General features: G+C 30.8%; 1 protein-coding gene across 8 annotated transcripts; it reads right to left on the bottom strand.

Moving 5' to 3' along the window:
- Positions 1-760: 760 nt before the first annotated feature.
- Positions 761-17,089, bottom strand: LOC107947386 (MADS-box transcription factor 23). Of its 8 annotated transcripts, none has more exons than XR_005921523.1 (9): positions 16,895-17,089; positions 16,449-16,694; positions 8,893-8,971; positions 2,793-2,854; positions 1,821-1,920; positions 1,677-1,718; positions 1,500-1,583; positions 1,174-1,347; positions 761-1,068 (listed from the first exon to the last, which is right to left on the bottom strand). XR_005921523.1 is itself a non-coding variant. In NM_001398467.1 (9 exons), exons 2-9 carry the CDS (start codon positions 16,628-16,630, stop codon positions 1,053-1,055), a joined length of 720 nt encoding a protein of 239 aa, NP_001385396.1. In that variant the 5' UTR covers positions 16,631-16,694; positions 16,895-17,088; the 3' UTR covers positions 761-1,052. The 8 variants fall into 8 exon arrangements, 6 of the variants coding, with proteins under 6 accessions (NP_001385396.1, XP_040962508.1, XP_040962509.1 ...); NM_001398467.1 differs by having other exon boundaries at positions 1,174-1,328; positions 16,895-17,088; XM_041106574.1 differs by having other exon boundaries at positions 1,174-1,328; positions 1,821-1,887; positions 16,895-17,088.
- Positions 17,090-17,663: the final 574 nt, after the last annotated feature.

Raw genomic sequence — 17,663 nt, 5'->3', positions numbered from 1 at the left:
GGAGTTTTGAATGTCTTGAATAGCCACATTTCCTTTAGATCCTATTCCTCTGAGGATATTATGATGCTAGGATATGCTAGCTGTATGGTTAAATCTTCTTTCCCAGCCTCCCATGATCAATATAATTTTTCTTATGCTGCTGGATTATGATAAGCAGTTCTTATTATGCTATGTTTGATGTATGCAAGAATGTCTTCAGTTGACTACAATATTCTTTCACATACTCTGTAATTATATCAATTTGTCATGACATTTATTACTAAGAAATATTTGATTTCATATACGTTTTGATTTTGTCTAATATAATCAATACAATTACTGATGAAGATGAAACTGTTATATACCCTTTGTAGTTAATCTTGTGTCATTCAGAGAGTTGATGGAAGTATAGGTATTGAGCAGTAAAGGAGCACATGGCTAAATGGTGACTATACCTAAGGTTGTCTGCCAACAAAATCTTGGCCGGCCTAAGTAACTAAAGCAAATTTTTAGTAACGTGAATCACTTAAGTCCTTTCTCATCGTGAAATAAAGTTGCTTGTTATCCTGTTAGGTACCCTGTTAATTATGCATACTGAGTTATCAGTTCATTTGATTCCCCCCCCCCCTTTTATTTTCAGTTTTTATGTTTTTCTTTCATCATGGATGGGAGTTATTTAGAAGAAAAAAGTAAGACCAATCTAGTACTTTCTTTATTCAATAACACAAAGGACTAAAGTTGCAATTTGCACTCGGTAAGGAAGTCTCGTTGAACACAAAAGTTCACCAGGCAGCTGAGTAACATCAGACACAAACAATGCATTCTAATAATTATGTGAAGTCACATCAGATAACTTGTTTCTCTGTTCATTTTACAGCATTTCTAAAGTGTTTTTCTTTTTCATTAAACATTTCATATGAAATCTTCTTCTTCTTTATTTTTTTTTATGCTGAATATACTTTATCTCATAGCTCGAATATGAAAACTCACTGGTAGAAGCTTTTGCTCTAACCATAGCCCAAGTTGTTGATCGGGTAGTGATGACGTCCATCCATAGTTGTCTGACCAGTTTTCTAATGCAGCTGTAATCTGTTTTTTTTTTTTTAAGAATTTATTTTAGATTGATATTGAAATAGTTTGCTTTCTGGTTTTGTTTGCTGTAGTTTTTTAAACAGTATTGAGTGGAAGACTTACCCCAACTTCATTGATTTTGCTGGTGCATTATTCTTAGGAGGTTGGGGCTGGCTTAACTGCAGACGAACAGGTGCGTGCAAATCATATCCATTGTTGAATGTATAATTTGAGTGGGAGATTCTGCTAGCTTCATTTGCTTCTCTTGTTCCATAAATCTGAAACCCAGCACTTGTGCTGTTTAGAGTATCAGGAGGAAAACTTTTCATTTGGTTAAATTTCAAGAGCATTGTACTGGCCTGGTGGTAAACTTCCATTTTATTAAGAAAGGTAAAAGGAGGAAGGATGAGGTGAATAAGGGATATTTATCAAATTATCTAGGCAACTACCTTCTTTTGAAGTTCAGTATTTTGTTGGTGGATGAGGTCTACTTTCTTATACAGTTCTAGATTCTCCTGATGAATAAGGTGTCCCTGCAATTCAATAAATTGAAGTTACTTGACCAAAAAATATCCATGAATGTAAACCTGGAAAAAGAAAATCTGCGGCAGAACTTTCAAGGAAACCTTGTGGTTTAGCTCTTTGATTTCGTCTGTTAGGATTTGTTCCTAGAGGAAGAACAACAACATAGGAGCAGTTGCAGTAAATATTATCATCACTGATCTTAAATGTCATGGGCATAATTTCATCCAAATCTGAAGCTATCATACCTTTTTTGTACGGACACCTTTCAAGCTCACTTCAAGTTGGTTTTCCAGGTGCTGTAGATCCTTAACACTTAAACCAGATAGTTCTTCTCCCATCAATTGCCTGAGTCAGATGTTATTTAAGCTAATGCATGTCCAATGTTATTGATTACTAAATTCTAGAGAAGACTTCAAATTTAGAATTTGGCCCCTCTGAGATCCTAATGTCTCTTTGGTCATACTATAAAAATAGTTTAAAAGTTTAAAGATTATATTTTGCCCCCATTTAAATTGAAAAAAATTATAAAAATACATATTGCTTCATTATTAACATTGAAAATAATCAGTAAAGTATTGTAAGAGGTACTTTGCAAAATAATAGGCTGTTATGACATGTAAAATAGGAAAGACTGATATGGGACTTTTCAAAGCTTTGAAAAACTACAGAACAACAAAAAGTTTTCTACCTGACTTGTTTTTTCCATTAAAAAAAGTTGTACACCATAACGAAAGTAAAAGAAGATTCAGTAGAAAAAAGAACAAAGACATGTAAGTCTATGAAAAACAAAAAGAAACAAGGGGTTGGAATGGAACACTGTTTTTTTCTTGCAAAGTTAAAACATATTCAAGTGAGCAATTCTTTTCTTTGTTTGTGATTGTGGTAAGAGTATTTGGTATATTTAATATTACATATCACCTTATCCCTGTTGAAAACAAATCATAGACCTGTCCTTGTTTAGCCCAATACTTGTATCTTTAAGGAAGGGAAGTATAGTTGTACATTGAAATTTAGTTCTAAAATGAGCACAATAATCCATTTGTTACTACTAAAAAATTTTGATGTTGGGGCATGATTCATTTATGTAATTCTTAGCAAATTTAGAAAGATAAAAGTATTGTATTATCTACAAAATTAGTTAACTTCTTGCATTAAATCTACAAGTTGAAATATTGTTGAGAGTGTTTTAGCAATGAATTAGTGGAGGTTTCGAGTACCTGTGGTAGTCTTGCAAGTACTGTAGTTGTTGCCTCAAGCTTGCTGCCTCCCTTTGCCAAAACTATCAAGTTCATGTCAATTATTAAATAAGAGAGACATATTTCTTGAATGTGATGTATTGTATTGTAAACTAATAACACACGTGATGTAATATTGAAGTACATGTCAAAGAAATTTGGGATTAGTTTCAATTCAATGTGGACTACTTGTGAGTTAACTCATTTTGTTGTTGAGCTCATATAGCAACTAGATCGAATCCAAGTGGTCTGATACTTAAATTGAAACCACTTTGCAGGCTCGTTGCTTGCTATTTGAAAGTAAACTGCCAAATGAATTTTAGGCAGAGGTAGTAAACACTGGTGTTTACTTGCTAAACAGATTACCTACTAAAGTTGTTGAAGGGAAGACACCATTTGAGGCCTGGTATGATCTTAAACCTTCTGTTTCACACTTACGAGTATTTGGTTGCACTTATTTTGTTTATGTTCCAGAAGAGAAAAGAAGCAAGCTGGACAGTAAATCGCAGCCAGAGATATTTGTTAGATATTTCGGTGTTCAAAAAATATATAGAATCTATAATCCTTTCACCAAGAAAGTGATCATAAGCAGAGATGTGAAGTTTGATGAAAGAAAAATCTGGAATTAGAATGCAACAGAGGAGGACGTGTGAACAATGGGGTCTAAAACCTGATATGCGAGCTACTGGAGACCCAAGTGAAATGATGCAGTCGATGAACAATCGATATGAGGAACCAAGTCTATCACTAAAATCTATCAACGGTGTAATCTAATGAAGCTAGAATCAGTCACTTTTGAAGAAGCTGCTCAAAATGCTGAATGATGAACAACTATGAAAGATGAAATCACCATGATCAATAAAAATGAAACATGAGAGCTTGTGGACAAACCAGTTCATAAGAAAGTGATTGGTGTTAAATGGGTGTTCAAAACCAAGATGAATCCTGATGGATTAGTCAACAAATATAAAGCGAAGTTGGTTGCGAAAGGGTTTAACCAACAATATGGAGTAGACTTCACTGAAACCTTTGCCCTTGTTGCGAGGTTAGACACCATAAGACTGCTAATAACTCTTGTAACTAAAAAAGGTTGGATGATAAATCAAATGGATGTAAAGTCAGCTTTCCTAAATAACTTTTTGAAGGAAGAAATTTATGCCAAGAAACCTCAAGGATTTGTAGTACCTAGGTGCAAGACTAAGGTGTACAAACTGCACAAAGCATCATATGGTTTGAAACAAGTACCAAGAGCATGGTATGAAAGAATTGACAGCCATATGACAAAGATGAGTTTTGAAAGAAGCATCAACGAGCCCACTTTATATATCAAGAAAACTGGTAATGAAATACTCATCATTATTTCATTATAAGTTAATGATTTACTTGTGATTGGCAGAACAGTAAACTGATGATTGTATTCAAAGATCAGATGCAAGAGAAGTTTAGAATGTCAGACTTAGGTAAAATGACATATTTCCTCGATCTGGAAGTGAATCAAGCTCGTGATGAAATTTTCATAAACCAGAAGGGGTTTGTAACAAAATTCCTGCGAAGATATAGCATGGGGAATCGTAAACCTGCGAGCACCCCTATCGTTCAAGGTGAGAAGCTCACTAGCAATAAAGATGTTGAGAAGGTTGATGAAACAAGCTATACAAGCTTGGTGGGATGTTTGCTTTACTTGACAACATCTAGACTTGACATAATGTTTGTTGTAAGTCTATTGTCTAGATACACGCATTGCTGCAACGTGAACCACTACAGGGCAGCTAAAAGAGTTCTACAATTAATAAATAAAAGGAACTCTAAGCCATAGAGTGAAGTTTGTGAAGACTGAAAAGGTCAAGCTACTTGGGTATTCAAACAATGATAGGGCTGGATATACTAAAGACATGATGAGTACCTTAGGTTATTTCTTTACTCTAGGATCGAGTGTGTTCTGTTGGGGCTCGAAGAAGTAAGAAACAATGACACAGTCAACTGCTGAAGCTGAGTATGTTGCAGCTGCAGCAGTTGTGAATCAAGCCATCTGGTTAAGGAAATTGTTGAATGATTTGAATTTGAAACAATAAGCAGCAACGGAGATTAAATGTGATAATCAATCTGTTGTTGCAATTGTAAAAAATCCAGTGTTTTATGGAAGAATAAAACACTTCAAAATCACTTTGTAAGAGAAGTGGAACAAGCTAAGGAAGTAACCTTGGTACATTGCAATTCGCAAGATCAGTTGGCTGACATTCTAACAAAACCTATTGGAAAGATGAGGTTTGAAAAGTTATGTTATAATATTGGGATTCGCAACATAGAGATCAAGGAGAAGTGTTGTGAAATAACCATCCGTGTATTGACGAACCCAGATTGCAAAACTACGAGCTCACCATATACGCGAGCTCACCAAGGCTGCGAGCTCACCAAACCTATGACGACATCAAAGGTGTGAGCTCTGTCAGACGAACTCATACCTGAGAGCTCCTTAGTCTACAAGTTGCCAACTTGCACTGAAACTATAATGATTTTTGATCAGACGTTTTGGCAGGTGATTAGACTGAAATCAGCCAATAAGGAAGAAAGTTATATGAATCTAGCTACAAGATTAAGCTAAATTATAATTATTTTATTATTATTATTAGCTTATTTAAGCTCACTTGTTTTTGTAAACAGTGCATCCGTTTTTATCATTGCAACAATTGATTACAAGCTGATCTTTCCCATTTTTTTGCCTCTGTTTCAACCCTTCCTTCATCAAATTTCTAGCACATTTTTTTAAAATATACTTCAAATCAATGTCACTTTTCAATCTCCAAACTTTGATTCTCACTAAAACCAAGTAAAAAAAAATCAAATTATAAACACTTCCTCAGCATTATGTTCTCTATTCAAATCAAAGGTTTCATGGGTTTAGTGAAATAAAGCTTTGGCTAGAAAGAGAAATCTTCAAAAGTTTTAATCAAGCTAAGAAATTATGTTTTCATCATTTTAACTTTTGATATTTTTTATTTTGGGTATGTAAAAGCCATTTGAGTTTGTATAATAAAATTAATTTATATCTTTAAAAATTTTACTTTTAAGATGAGGAAAAGAAGATAAGTGTTAAAAATCTTCATATCGAATTTTAGTTCATTAAAAATATAAGTACGCTTAAATTTTCCTATTTTTTTCAGAAATATAATTTGAAATTGAATAAATTAGTGAAATAAATATGTGTAGTGACTATGTGTATATTAACAAGTGAAAAATCTTGACTTGAATGTGTTGAAATTATTAATAAGGGAATTGTAACAATAATTTTAAGCATTAGCTTGGTGGTATAAAAATGAGTTAGAAAATGCTATAAGAACGTCAGTGCCATGGTGTGATATAATAACTGATAAAAAAAATGTAACTAAGTGTCACAAGTGAATTAAAAGTAGTAATTTGAGACAACGAGGTGAAATACTTTATATGTGAAAATTTGAATAATAAGATTAATTGTATATATAAGAATGAGAAATGGTGATATGGCCACCTTGTTAATAAGAGTAAAAGTGAAAATGTAAATATATATGATTATTGAGACTTGATAGAAAATGATTATTGAAAGTAATTATGGATGAGCGTTGATGATAAACCTCTCCTATATATAAAAGGAATATGTGGATTGATTATGAAATGATAATGAATTGCTTAATGAACATTAGAAAGTGATTTTGTTATAAGTGAAACTTGATGTGTATGTAAGTGCTTAATGATATAATAATTGAAAATTGTTCTAAGTGATTATTAAGTGACTTGCTTTAGTAAGCTTAATAGAATAGTCAGGGTACAATTGGCAATGCCACAATGATTAATGCGTGCACTTTGGAACGATGATGTGTTCTGGAATGATGATGTGATACCTTATGGCATAGCACTCCAGTGCACCTTAGACCCATATGCATTTGGTGTGTTAAGTTGGATGCACAATTGATGCAAAATATGTGGTGTGATAGGTTGGAATATAGAATATCTAAGTTCTATTAGTGTTTACTATGGGTTAAGTGCTACAATAAAAATTTTGATGATAAGATTCATTAAGGTCCAACTGTATAAAATAGTGAAAATGAAAGTATTAATAAATTTGCTATCTTATAAATTAGATAAAAAGTATTAAGCTCTAAAATGAAGCTATTGAACAAGAAATGGTATAATGGTAATGATTAAACATCTAGTAATTGAGATAGTAAAAATGAGCTTCGTGTTAATTATTATGTGCAAAACAAGAAAAGAGGAATCTTAAAATGAATTTATAAGCATGATGTAATGAAAGAGGAGCTAAGTGGTTAGCAAAATGATGAACCATACTTAAGTGAGTTGAGTCTTAGTGATGAATTAACAAAACATCGACTCTTAATCCTCGTTAATAAGTGACTCAACTGAATTATGCTTTTAAAGACTCAATTCTAATAAAAATATAAAGTAAGGTACGAATTTCTTTATATACTAAGCTCTTCAAACTTAACACATGTGTGGTTTGAAAGCGTAGGTGGATGACTTTTTTCATGAAGCTAGAAAGCATATCTTTGAAGGATCACATTATCGTGTGAGGTTTGAAACACTTGGAGAATTTAGTTTTGTTTTCCTTGTGTTAGAAGAGTTTGAAATGGCTTGTATAAGGACTAAGTGGATTTTATATTAATTTTGTAAACTTTATGATGAGTATAATGTTAGAGTATTCCCAAAGACTAATCATGAGCTTATTGTAATCACATACTCATTTTACCTTATTTGTTAATATAAGACATTGCCGTTGTTATTTCAGTTTCTTTTTTTATGTGTAAATAAACTGATTAATTATAAAATTATGAGAATAATATGATTATTCTTAAAATGTCCTTAGTAAAGTATTATTGTGAGTTTGGATAATAATAATGCATTGAGACTAATGTGTAGTTGATTGATGCTAAAGTGTTGCCATTGACATAGAGATGTCAAAATCAATACATGAGTATTTGTTAGAGAACAACATACTGGATTGACCCGCTATGAGTATGTTTCTTGGATTATTATGCAATAGTCACAACATTACTCATAACGATAACTGCATATATGATCTTCAGACTTGAGATCATCAATGTCTCAACATCGTGAGTCGTATATTTGATACAATCAAATGTCTACCATAACAGGTTGTACTATAAAGACTGATGTTAGGTATGCCACAATCTATATAGTGAGATATGATTGATCAAGATAAGATTTGTCCCTCCTACATAATAAGAGCAATATTTTAGGTCACTTGATGGAGTGAGACTAGAAATGCATGATCATACTCAAATAAGTAGATATGAAATATCACACTTATTTGTTTATTGTAGTCTACTCAAAATATTAAGAAATATGAGATTGAATTATACAAGTGTGACTATTCCATGACTTGTGTCCAATTTAAATATAAAGGATAAAATAATATAATACATGAAAATTTTATCACAGAAAGGTTATGTCGAATCACGATTTCTTATAACTTGGGTAGCAATGATGCATTGCTAGATGTCACTCATTACTTGTAACATTAAAAATGTTCTAATATTACTACTAACGTTACAAGAGACTATAGGGTCATACTTTATGGTTAAAGTGAACAAAATCTAAATACAGTTGACATTGTGTTTAACTGTCACGAGTTAAATTAATTATAGATAATTAAATATTAAACGTATTATATGTATAAACTTATTGTACACAAATAGAGAACATAGCAGGGCAGATTGATGCATATATATATATAGAGAGGGAGTTAATTTATAGTAATGTATGTATGTTAGATTGCCCGGCCTTACGGAGTTGATCTACTTAAGCCACTACCATTACCGCAATGTTTCTTTATTCTTTAAATTTCTTATATAGTTTTTCAACATCTCGTTTCATCTAAAGAGAAAGTAGGTGAAGTGAAAACCAATCGAAACAAAGCAAAACCTCAAGACTGTTATTAACCCATTACGTGCAGGATGTTTTTTTCTTTTTGCAGATTCATTGTAACACAGCATGCCGAAAAATATGCAACCAAAAGTAAGGAGAAGAAAGAAATATCTCTAATCATATTAGATATGAATGGAAAAATTACCTTGACTTGGGAATCGGGATTCAGTAATTGGTGATGTTCTTCTTTAACCTTGTTGTAGCGTTCAATAACAGATTTCATGCTGATTTTTCAAAAAAAAGAAAAAAAAATCCAACGTCAGTATATCTCAGGGGTGCCGCCGCAACTTCACTTCTGTATGGAGTAAGGCAGCACAGAATATATATGAATAATTATTTTGTTCATTTACAGTAATAAAATTTCACATCAAAGGTTTGTGACGCTGTTAAAGCGTGTTCTTTTATAGAAATTTTATTATTATTATTTTACTACACCTAAAATTATATGATAATTTCATGGAGCTTGAATGTCCTAATCGGGAGCCAACGAGGACTATGCGCCCACCCGAATTTCGTGAGTTATTATTACTAGTTTGCTATGGCTTTTGATAGACATATAATTATTTATACCCATTTAATTAAATTAAAAACAAAATTTTAAAAAACATCAAACTTTTTATTGAATTAAATGATAAATGATGGTGCTAGACATAAGATCGTGTTAGATTAAATTATGATTATAACCCTACTATTTATATTTAGGATTTAATATATATTTAATTTGATATAATTTAATTTTTTTACATAATATCATTATTTAATCAAAATACTTCAAACTTTGATTGTTAAATTAAAATGTTGAAGACAAAATTGTTTTTTAAAACTATCCATTTCAAGTCATGCAGAAGTATATATATATTTGTGTTTAATGTGAATAGTTAAGAAAGTTAATTATTTGGACCAATTAACAATATTATAAAAATAGAGATCAAATTATATTAAATTAAAATATAAAAATTAAATCCTAAATGCGATCATAGTAGAACAATTAAAACTACAATTTTACCATTAATTTATAGTTAAAAAATAGAGGAAAACAAACTGTCTCATTAGTTAGCTAAATAATTAGCACTCTTAATAACTTCGATATCTAACATGGATTGTTTTAAAAAAATACTTATTTCAAATTATCATGGAAAAATAAAAAAAATTGTTAGAATTGTATTTTTTTAAAATCGTATAAAAAATTTAATCCGTACTCAACAATATTACTTATTTGAACTAACTAATAATATTATAAAAATACAATCAAATTATTTTAAAAGTTTTAGTAAAAAGATTAAAACTTAAATTTAAAAATAATAGAAGTAAAAAAAAAATAGGACATATGAGAGTTAGCGTGAGAATTAAAGCTCAAACTCTCACGCAAACTCTCCTACGTACGTTGAAGTATGCTGACAAAATCATCAAAAGAGGGATGCTGCGGAATCTTGAAATTACATTCATATTTCTTGGTTCTAATACCATGGAATCGTCTCTGAACAAGACCCTCTTGGTTCTAATTTCTAAAATTGCAAATTCAAGTCCCTTGTTCAACTCTAATCCATTAGTCTTTGTATGATGTTATATATGCTTGTGATGGAACTCATTGCTAACAGCTTAAGTTAGTCTCGTGGCTGGCACGAACGTCACTGATAATATTTTGGTGTCCCAAGAGGTAATACATTTAATGAGAACAAAACAAGGCAAAAAGTGTTGGATGACTATTAAAAGTGGATCTAGAGTCATTAAAAGTGGATCTAGAGAAAGCTTATGATTGATTGCAGTGGAAGTTTATACCGAATTCACTAATAGATGCAGGTTACCCTAAGAATCTGATGCAAATCATAATGAACTGCATCACAACCTCTTCCATGCAAGTTCTACGGCTAGGAGAGTGCCTTTAGCTTGATTTGTCCTTATGACTATTCCCAAATTACTTGGGGTATGCCTTTATTTCATCAGAGAGTTAAGAATGGTACTTTCAATTTTGTTCTTAAGAAAGTTCGACAGTAACTTAATAGTTGGGATGCGAAGCTTTTTTCTATGGCTAGGAGAGTGACTTTAGCTCGATTTGTCCTTATGACTATTCCCAACTTATGTAGTCTACCATGATTTTGAGGGGTATGTGATGAAATGAAAAGTTGGCTTGAAACTTTATTTGGGGTTCTTTAGAGTCTAGTAAGAAGCTGACACTTGTTAGTTGGAATTCTTGCTGCTAACCAAGCAGAAACGGTGCACTTGGGTTTCATAGTCTTCAACAGCAAAATGAGTCTTTCCTAATGAAGTTCGAGTTTAACTTTGTGACCAACAAGGGATCGCTATGGGTACTTGTTATGAGATCAAAATACAAGATTGTTGAAGAGTGTCCGATGAACAGAGAGAAATCTAAATGATCTATTTGTATGGAGGTCCTTAGTTAAAATCTGTCCTCTACTATGTAGGAATCTCGGATGGGCTATTGACAGTGACAAAAGCGCCAAAATTTGGACGGATGTATGGGTCACCGATGACAACCTTCGAGTTTCTGACATGGTGGATGATAAGGGAGAATAGAGATGGGCAAACCTATATCGAGTTCTTGATAGTCCAGTAATACTAAAGGTATCAAGCACCACTGAATATGCATGTTGGTTTGTATACTAGCATTTGGCGTTGGTCTAAAAATGGTGTTTTAACAGTGAAAAGAGCTTACACTATGCTCATGAAGGATAATTGGGATGCAGTTGAAGTGATTTGGCGGGTGGCTTAGGATTACAAAGGTCTACAAAGATTACATCATTTTCTATGGTTTACTTTGTAGGACAGATGGTCGACGAATAGGGTGAGCTACAGGTGAGGCATAACCACAGATGCTTCATGTCATTTTTGCGGATTCAACAATGAGGGCCTCATCCATGTGTTTTGTGATTGCTCACTAGCTCGTAAGGTTTGGCTTCAAATTAGTCGCTATGCTACGTTTTCTTTTTCTCTATTTGCCTCTAACTGCTACGATTGTTGAGAATATTAAAAGTGAGATGAGAACTGAACTAAAAGAGGGTGATTGGGATGCTCCATTTGGCATCATATTATGGTGAATTCAGAAATAGTGTTTTTAGCAGGGAAAACTATTGCTCTGAAAAATTCATCAAACTCAGTTGGTGTTAGGCTAAGGACTCATTCGGCATTGTGGTTAGGGTACAAAAAGTGATTTTTCAATCCTAACCATAATATTAAACACTTCGCTTTTGGGTTGAAATTATGATAAAAAATGCTTTTTCATCTAAATGCAAAAACCTAGATTTAGGTGTTTTTAATTTTTGCATTTTGTATTATGTAGTAAATTATCAAAAAATCCTTATATTAATTATTTAAAATGCATTTAAAATTTTTAATTAATTTATATTTTGTGTATTATTATATTAAATTATTTAAATATTTCATATATCATTATATTAAAATATTATTTATTAATACCATTATATTAAATCATTTAAAAATAATTTATCATTATATTTAAAATTTTAAAATGTTTCATGTATCATTGAATTTACATATAATTTATTAATTAATTAAAAAATATTTAAAATGTATATTTCATGTATAATTATATTAAATCATTTAAATATTATCTAAATTAATTTATTTTTTAATTTCCAATAAATATCTAAAATGGACATTTCAATTTTCTATAACAAAGTCAAACACTTTAATAAATCATACTTTTCAAAAGCACTTTCTTACAATTTTTTTTTCAAACCAAAATTTTTAAAAATACTTCTCAACCGCAACAACAATGTCAAACTAAACCTAAAAATATCAAAGAGACGGTAGAGAAATTGAGTCCAAGTAGAAGAAGCAATTATCAAACTTTGATGGACCAAATTAAATGCTGATGGTGCAAGGAAGTGTACGAATGGGACTGCATTGATCATGGCAATTGGCTGCAGGGGTATTGTAGAAGCATAGGCAGTTGAAGTATATTCTTTAAGCTGAACTTTGGGTGATTTATGATGGTCTCTCTCTACATTGGAATAAGGGGATCAGCCGGGTTATAGTGGAGGGAGATAGCTTGGAGACTTTGCGAGTCATGGGATGCAGAGAGTTTAAGACATCTAATATGGCACTTTATCGAAGAATCAAGGATCTTATTACTCGAAGATGAGAGGTGCGGCTATAGCATACCTATCGCGAAGCTAATGCGGCAGCAAACTATATGGCTAATCTAATGTATGGCATGGCACTGGAATTATATTTCTTTGATGAAGCACCAAGGAGCACAGAAGATTTAGCTAGGAGGGCTTGGGAGAGATGAACCACTGTGGTTATTTAGTTCTTTAGCTTCTCTTTGTAACCAAAAAAAAAAAAAACCCTCATCCATCATGGGGAAAGAACAATTCGTAGGAGAAAATTACTAATAATGAACTAATTAATCTCATTTAGCACTATTTTTTCACAACTTCTGAAAATAAATTTCTTTATAGCAAAATATCATGCTAAATGGATTTTTTGTTAGCTTTTGCTATTAAATTCATGATTTGGTAACTTAAATGAAAATTCAAGAAGATTAAAATTTTAAGGTTTTAAAGCTGGCTTCTCAATAAATTGATTTTATTATATGCTCATATCTTTAAACTTTGGTTTGAGCCTATCAAGGGAGCCTAGTATCAACCAATTTTAATTTCTATCACTCACAGTGGTAGTTAAGAATTCTAACAAATCCTGTAAAAAAAAAAGAATTTGTGTATAAGAAAAAGGAGGAAAAATCAAATTGTTCAAGAAAATTAACTACCACTTTGCTACAATTCAGTTGGATTTTATTAATGTGAAATTTTTTTACTTTTATTCTATGTTTGGTAATATGTATCAATAATTTAATTACAATTGATAATTTTTAACTACTTACATTAATTCGGTTAGAAAAATTATAAAAATATTTTTTCATATTTAAAATGAGTTATATTATTTGATGGTATCTTTTTATTTATAAAAAAAATACGCATATAATGATATTTGAACTTACGTCAATTACATTAGTTAAACATTGAATTTACCACTCTACAAAAGTTTTATTTTGATTTTTTTTACACATTTTAGTTTTATTATGCACAATTTATTACCATCAATTGTATAAATTAATAATGTTGCTGACTGGGTTAATGTTACAAGTTAACTCGACATTAACTCAGATTTTATGACACATATTAAATAATTGTGTTCATTTAATATTTTTAACTTGATGAATTTATCCGTTAAATTTTTGTTTTACTTGTAATTTAATCTAATTGAAAGGAAAATTAATATATATAATTGTATCTTAAAATACGAGTGAACTTGATCCCAATTTCAAAAAATGATTTTTCTTACATCCGTTTGGATGATTCAATAAATAATTTTTTAACTACTTTTTTTCTTCTATATCTTTTTATTTAATTAAATTAATTTTGAATATAAAATAATTAATTTTGAATATTATATTTTATTAACTTAATGGTTTTACATTTTTCCTAATATTTTATATTATTAATATTTTAATAATCCGATCATCATATTTTATGTTTTATTTATGTAAATCATGCATCAAAAAAATTCTAACTATGCATTTTATGTAAAAAATTTCAATATAGACAATATTTCAACCGATATGATAGAGATATTCAATTCAAAAATTTCTATGCATGACTGCTACAAATATCTTAATAAATTAAAAGATTAGATTTTTAAAATATTAATTGTATAAAAATTAAGAGTGTAGAACTAATTAAATTTTGTACCGGTATAAGTAAATCCCTCTCATTTATTAATATGTATCAAATACTTTTATTTTTTTGGCACATAAATACTTTTATTTTTACTTCATTGTTTAAAGTTACTTTAAATTTTACTCAACGTGCAGATATATTATTTATTTCATTAAATATTTTTATTTTTTATATTTACTTATTTTATTTATATATTTTTATAAATGAAACACCCCATTCTATTTTTGGTTCAACTATATGTTTGAAGAAAGTAGCTAATGAAAGTTATAAAGTAAGGGAAAAGTTTTATCAGGATTATTTTAAAAATTAAAGGTTTTACGTATCAATAAAATTTTCCTACATCATTAAATTTTAAAGACATGAAAATATTATTATGCACTCATTCATAGAGAAATTATTCTATGGATCATTTCCGCCACATTACTCATGGTCTCTTTTCAATTATTTAATAATATTTAAAAAAAATCCATGCCATTAATTTTTACAATCTTTTACCCTGAACCCTAAATCTAGAATCCTGAATCCTAAACAAAAAATTAAAAAACCCCAAACCATAACACCAAACCCTTATACCCTAAACTCGAACCCTAAATATTAAATTCATAATTTGTAACACTAGACCCTTGAACCTTAAACCCAAATATGTAACCTCAAACCATAACACCGAACCCTTATACCCTAAACTCGAACCCTAAATATTAAATTCATAATTTGTAACACTAGACCCTTGAACCTTAAACCCAAATATGTAACCTCAAACCCTCAAACCTTGAACTTAAACCCCGAGGCCAAAGCCCAAGCCTAAACTCAAACTCAAACCCTAAATCTTAAATCTCAAACCCAAACCTTGAACCTCAAGATTTGGGGTTCAAGATTTAGGATTCGAGTTCAAGATTCGAGATTCAGGATGAAATAATTACTAAAATTATGTGTCAATTATATTAAAAAAATTGCATAAAAATTACTAATTTTTTTAATTGGTTGCACAAAAATAAAAAAAATATTAACTTATGAAAAAAACAAAATAATTAAAATTTGTAAAAGAATAAAAGATGTTTGTTTATAATTTAAAAAATAATCATTTTAAGTAATTTAATTAAATTTAAATTAAGTTAGAGAATATATTAGATATAGATGAGTGTATAATAATATTTTGTTATCTTTAAAATTTAATGACATGACACTATTTTAATTGATGCCTAAAAACTATACTTTTTAAAATGATTCTAATATAATTCATAATGCCACAAAGAAAGCAGAAAACAACGTTGTAATATTAAGTCTACAAACAATATACTAAGATTCATTCCAATCTTTGTTCAATCTATTCATATCGTTTTCTCCAATTCATGAATGAATAAAGAAATGACATTAATATATCTGAATATTCATGCAACTCCTTTAATTGAGGAAGAAAAGAAGGTGAGCTAGAATAGCCAATTAAGGTGATATGAAAGAGGATATGTATATGCTTTTCAAAGACAAATGAGAGGCTCAGTTAGTTTAAAGATAATATTTTAGGAAGTTTCCAATTCCATAGGTAAAAGAATTCAACTGGTATGATAAACATTCTTAAGAAAAAAGAATTTCAAAATATTGCTTAATCTGTTTCTGAGGAAATGTTTTTAAGTGTATATCGTTCTATTAGAAGAAATGAAACACTTATGCTTCACATGCAATGTCTTTAATGTTTTTGAATTACTCAGTATAACTTTATAATATTAAACTTCCAAACTTTGCATGCATGTTAGTAACAGTGGAGAGGGAGACCTTCAGTTTCCTACATTTAAGAAAAAAGTGGCAGACTCTATCCTGGTTTCAGTATAATGATTATTTCTTAGTAAATCTGAATACTCGTTTCTTTTCTCAGAAGAAAAAAGAGAGACTAATTTAAATATTGTAAAAAGTAGAGATAATAAAATCATTAGAAAATGCAATAAATATGCACCAAAAGAAGAAAAAGAAAGAATATCGATCTGACCTGGAGCTGGCATAATCGTAGAGCTTGCCGGTGCTAGAAAAGATGATCAATCCAACTTCAGCATCGCAAAGGATCGATAATTCCCTTGCTTTTTTCAATAATCCATTCCTTCTCTTTGAGAAAGTCACCTGCCTGCTTGTTGAATTATCTATTCGTCGGATCACTATCTTTCCTCTTCCCATCCTCTCTATGAAATCAATAATCTGCTTAATAACGGCTTTTTCTCCCTTTTGTTTCTCTTTTTTTCTGGATTCCAACAAAGTCCAAATCAATGAATAACAAAATAAAAAAAAATCAAGGTAAACTTGTATAATAGATTATATGCTAAGAACAGTGAAAACTAGTTTAAATCAAAGTCGAAAAACGAAATCATGATTTTGGATTTGAAAAAGATTTAGATCGTAGATTTTTTGGCGAAGAATTAATATTAAAGACAAAAAGCTTACTTGTTTTAAGTTAATTATGGCGAAGAGTCAGACGGAGAGAGTGAGAGAGAGACGCAAGTCTTTTCCTTCTATATTTTCTCGAGAAAGCTTGAGAAAAAAGAAAAAGAAAATATTTATACGTGTATAAGTGGAAAAAGGGAAATGGATTGTCGTTCGCAAAGGAAAGCTGAAAACCGGTTTTCTAATGGCAAAACCTCTATAGAGACCAAAAACATGGAGCTGAAAACCGCTTGGTTTTCAATATGGAATTCACATGTAGGTCACTATGTCTACTCTCGAGAGTGGCTAAATATTTTCCTACTCGCTTCATACCAAGTGACAAGTATCTGGTGAATCGAACAAAGTGGTATTGACCATTTACGCATGTTAGGGAATCTCGGAAACCGTTAAAGGCACAATGATAGATTTCAAATGAAGACGCTTCGGCAGGGAAAAGCGAGTATACAATTACTATACTCGAGAGACTAACGGAGAAAATATCCTAGGACATTCAGAGTTGTCCCCCAGGATCCGTGGTGAGCGAGTGTGAGAAGTTGAAAGCACTTGTAATATGTGTGACGTATAGGTTGACGACACGTTGGGTTAATAAAATCGAGGCCGTACTGTTATTTTATGTTTTCAACTCTCTAACGTTTTGTAATTGGTTGGGGAGAGAGAATTGCCCTAACTCTTCGTACTGTCGACACGTGTACTAATCTCTTTGGTGGACTCTAGGGTTTCACATGTGTGCTTGTTCTTTTTAGTACTAGTTATTTTTCATCATTAAATT

The sequence above is a fragment of the Gossypium hirsutum genome, chromosome D12, assembly GCF_007990345.1.
Source record: "Gossypium hirsutum isolate 1008001.06 chromosome D12, Gossypium_hirsutum_v2.1, whole genome shotgun sequence".
Lineage (NCBI taxonomy): Eukaryota > Viridiplantae > Streptophyta > Magnoliopsida > Malvales > Malvaceae > Gossypium > Gossypium hirsutum.
This window is presented reverse-complemented; position numbering and strand designations above follow the sequence as displayed.